This window comes from Pogoniulus pusillus, unplaced genomic scaffold (genome assembly GCF_015220805.1).
Source record: "Pogoniulus pusillus isolate bPogPus1 unplaced genomic scaffold, bPogPus1.pri scaffold_69_arrow_ctg1, whole genome shotgun sequence".
Lineage (NCBI taxonomy): Eukaryota > Metazoa > Chordata > Aves > Piciformes > Lybiidae > Pogoniulus > Pogoniulus pusillus.
Genome location: NW_026974716.1, coordinates 194,723 through 197,819, shown reverse-complemented (window position 1 = coordinate 197,819; position 3,097 = coordinate 194,723). Strand labels below are relative to the sequence as shown.

At 48.2% G+C, this 3,097-nt stretch overlaps 1 protein-coding gene across 1 annotated transcript; it reads right to left on the bottom strand.

Annotated features, from left to right (window-relative positions):
• Positions 1 to 551: 551 nt before the first annotated feature.
• Positions 552 to 1,541, bottom strand: LOC135174500 (olfactory receptor 10AG1-like). Its single transcript, XM_064141749.1, has one exon. The coding sequence runs from the start codon at positions 1,539 to 1,541 to the stop codon at positions 552 to 554; it is 990 nt and encodes a 329-aa protein (XP_063997819.1).
• Positions 1,542 to 3,097: the final 1,556 nt, after the last annotated feature.

Below are 3,097 nucleotides of genomic sequence, written 5' to 3'. Positions count from 1 at the left end.
GACCCCCACAATGGGAGAGAAGGGGTGGTGGACAAACCAGTCTAGCAGGTTTCGTGCCCTGCCAGGACAGTGAGTTGCTGCAATGGTTTCAATCAGCACAGAGAAGGTCAAACCAAACCAGCAGGTTATCCTGTCTGCTTTCCAACACAAAGGTGAGGGAAAAGTAACACACAAAGATTCGGTATTGAGCCAAAAATGAAGTGAGATAACATCAGACTTTACCGACCAAAGCTCAGACAAACAGGGTACAAAATGCATCATTCCCTCAGCCTGTTTGCAGAAAAAGCAAGGCACAGAGCAGCATCAAGGAAAAACAAAGGAGCCAAAAGCCCAAGTTAGGAAGCTGCTCCCTCAGTTCTCTTTGTCCTGCCACCATCTCAGCAGAAAACACAATACCCAGAAACTCATGACCCAGAAGCAGCAGCTGGAACAGGAAGCATCCCATGCTACAACCCAAACATCAAGTCCCATAATACTTTGCTCCAGCCAGTACCTTCCCTTTTGCAGCTGGTGTGACTGCATCATTTTGTGAGTAACAGCAGCAGATTAACTCAGTCTATGACAGTGGCACTACCTGGGACTATTTTAGGTACTCTGTGGCATTGCTTTGTCCACAGGAGTTTCTTCAAGGCAGTTCTCACTTCTTTATTCCTCAGACTGTAGATGAGAGGGTTAAACATGGGGGTCACAACAGTGTAAAGCAGGGCCAGGTACATGTCGGTATCTGCAGAATCCCTTGAGTGTCTCTTTAAGTAGACCACTATGGCTGAGCCATAGAAGAGTGTCACCACCACGAGGTGTGAAAAGCAGGTGGAAAAGGTTTTGTGTCTGCCCAGAGCTGAAGACATTTTCAGCACTGCCCTGATGATTTTAATATAAGAAATTAGTATTAAGGAGAAGGGAAGGATCACAAATCCCAGGATGATTGTGTACATCACCACTTGGTTCCAGAAGATGTCTGCACAGGCTAGTTCCAGGAGAGGGGGCACATCACAGAAGAAGTGATGAAGTTGATGGGATGCACAGAAGGGTAGAGTGAACACTTGGTAGGTCTGTCCTGCTTGCAGCGGTAGGACAATCATCCAGGAGCCCAGCAGCAGCCTGATGCAGAGCCCCCTGCTCATGATGAGGGTGTAGTGCAGGGGGTCACAGACAGCTGTGTAGCGGTCGTAGGCCATGGCAGCCAGGACAAGGCATTCAATGCTGCCCAGTGAATCCATGAAATACAGCTGGGCAGCGCAGCCAAGGAAGGAGATGCTGCCATCTGCCAGCAGCAGGGCTAGCAGCATGTTTGGCAGAGTGACTGATGTGTAGCAGATCTCCAGGAGGGACAAGTTCCTCAGGAAGAAATACATGGGGTTGTGGAGCCTTGGGTCCACCACTGTGATGAGCACAATCAGGCTATTGCCTGTGAGTATCATGAGGTAGATGACCAGGAATGTTGTGAAGCACAGGCTCTGCAGGCTGCAGAGCTCAGAAAACCCCAGCAGGATGAATCCAGATCCAGTAGTGTGATTCTCCAAGCCTATTCCCTGGGACATCTTCCCTGACAGAGCAATCCAAACAATAGGCTGGTGCTGGCACTGCAAGCCTGGAGAGACTCCAAACATGAGCATGTGTGTGACTGTAGGGCCAAGTGAGCCTGAGTGTCTGGAACATATCTTGGGTTGCTGCAGGGAGGTTTGTTATAAGAGAGAAAAGAATCCTCTAGCCTGAATGGCTGAGGGTTGTCACTTGGAGACAAGAGACCTGCCTGAAGTGATTGTATGGACTAGAAAACTTGGGGCTAGATGAGAAGGAAAGGACCAATCCCAGCTGTGCTCAGAGCAGTCCTGCTTGCCTGCCTTGTCCAGCTCTTGTAAGAGTTGTCTTTACTGTAGGAGCATTAAGAGGAAATAGAATGGAAAGGAGGAAAGGGATGAAAAAAGAGAGGACAAACTAAGGCAAAGCTAGGCAAGGAGAAACATCAGAACTTGGTTCTTAGGCAGCAGTGAGAGGCTAATCCCAGCTCTCCTCACATGTAAGAGCTCATCCCCTAGTGCTGTGTCCACACAAAACATTCTGGGAGACTACATCAGACCTGAAGCATTAATGGTGAAGGGTGGTGAAGGGAGAATTCCATCCAAAGGAACACAGCCTGCTGCCCTGCCAGGGGATCCAGTGACACTGCTGCAGGCTTGGGACATCTTAAGGAGACAGACAGGCAGCAGCTTGTGCATAACTCACAAGTCTCCAGGGTGCCAAGAGGCATTTTTAGGCAAATCACCAAACTGTGTGACACAGCTCTCAGTCTTACAGAGGAGAAAGGGATCTAAAGTGGGTGACCTCCCCCCACAGCCAATGTCCCTGAGCAGCTCAGGCATTTATAACTTCTGCACAAGTCCTGAATCTTTCAGCATTCTTCAACTTGCTGCTCTGCCATTTGGGTTTCTGATAGCTTACAAATCAGGCTGAGGAACCATTCACTCTGATCCCAGCCCTGCAGTGTTTCCCAGTACCCTGCAAGCCCTTGCAGAAGCAGATCAATGCTCCTGCTGTCTGGAGAGCTGAACCTCCCCTCTGCATTTCCCACACTTCCAGAGCACAAACACTTCATTCTGAGCATGCTTGGATGATGTGAGCTAGAAGTAAGCAGCATCACAACAGCAGGTTGCTGCTTCTGAAGAGGAGCCTTGACTGAAAGGTGTTTAAGGATCTCCGTTTGATATTAGGAATGAAAATCCTCTTCCAGGAAGAGGACTGAAGCCACTGGCTGCACCTCTCTAACTACCACTAATGCCCTTTGAGAAGGCTTCGTTAACTCTGAGGTATTAATGCTGAGCAGAGCAGCTCACAGAGCATGAGACAGAAGCATTAAGGTCATCTGAGTGAAAAATGAGGGAGGCTTTCTTAAGAGAGAAAATTAATTCACAACCCCCTAAGGTCCTTCTGCTTTGATTCTTTTACCAGGGCCTTGCTTTCCTTTCCCCTGTCAGGTTTATCTATCTCCTAGAGCAGGCATTCAACATTTGCCAGACAACATCAGTATTAAAAAAAGCCACCAGGATCGTTTTCTAATCTACCTACTTATTAATTTAATATACGGAGGGAAAAAAGT

Excerpts from the sequence above, each read along its gene's own strand:
- LOC135174500 (XM_064141749.1), bottom strand. The coding sequence starts at position 1,541 with ATGTCCCAGGGAATAGGCTTGGAGAATCACACTACTGGATCTGGATTC.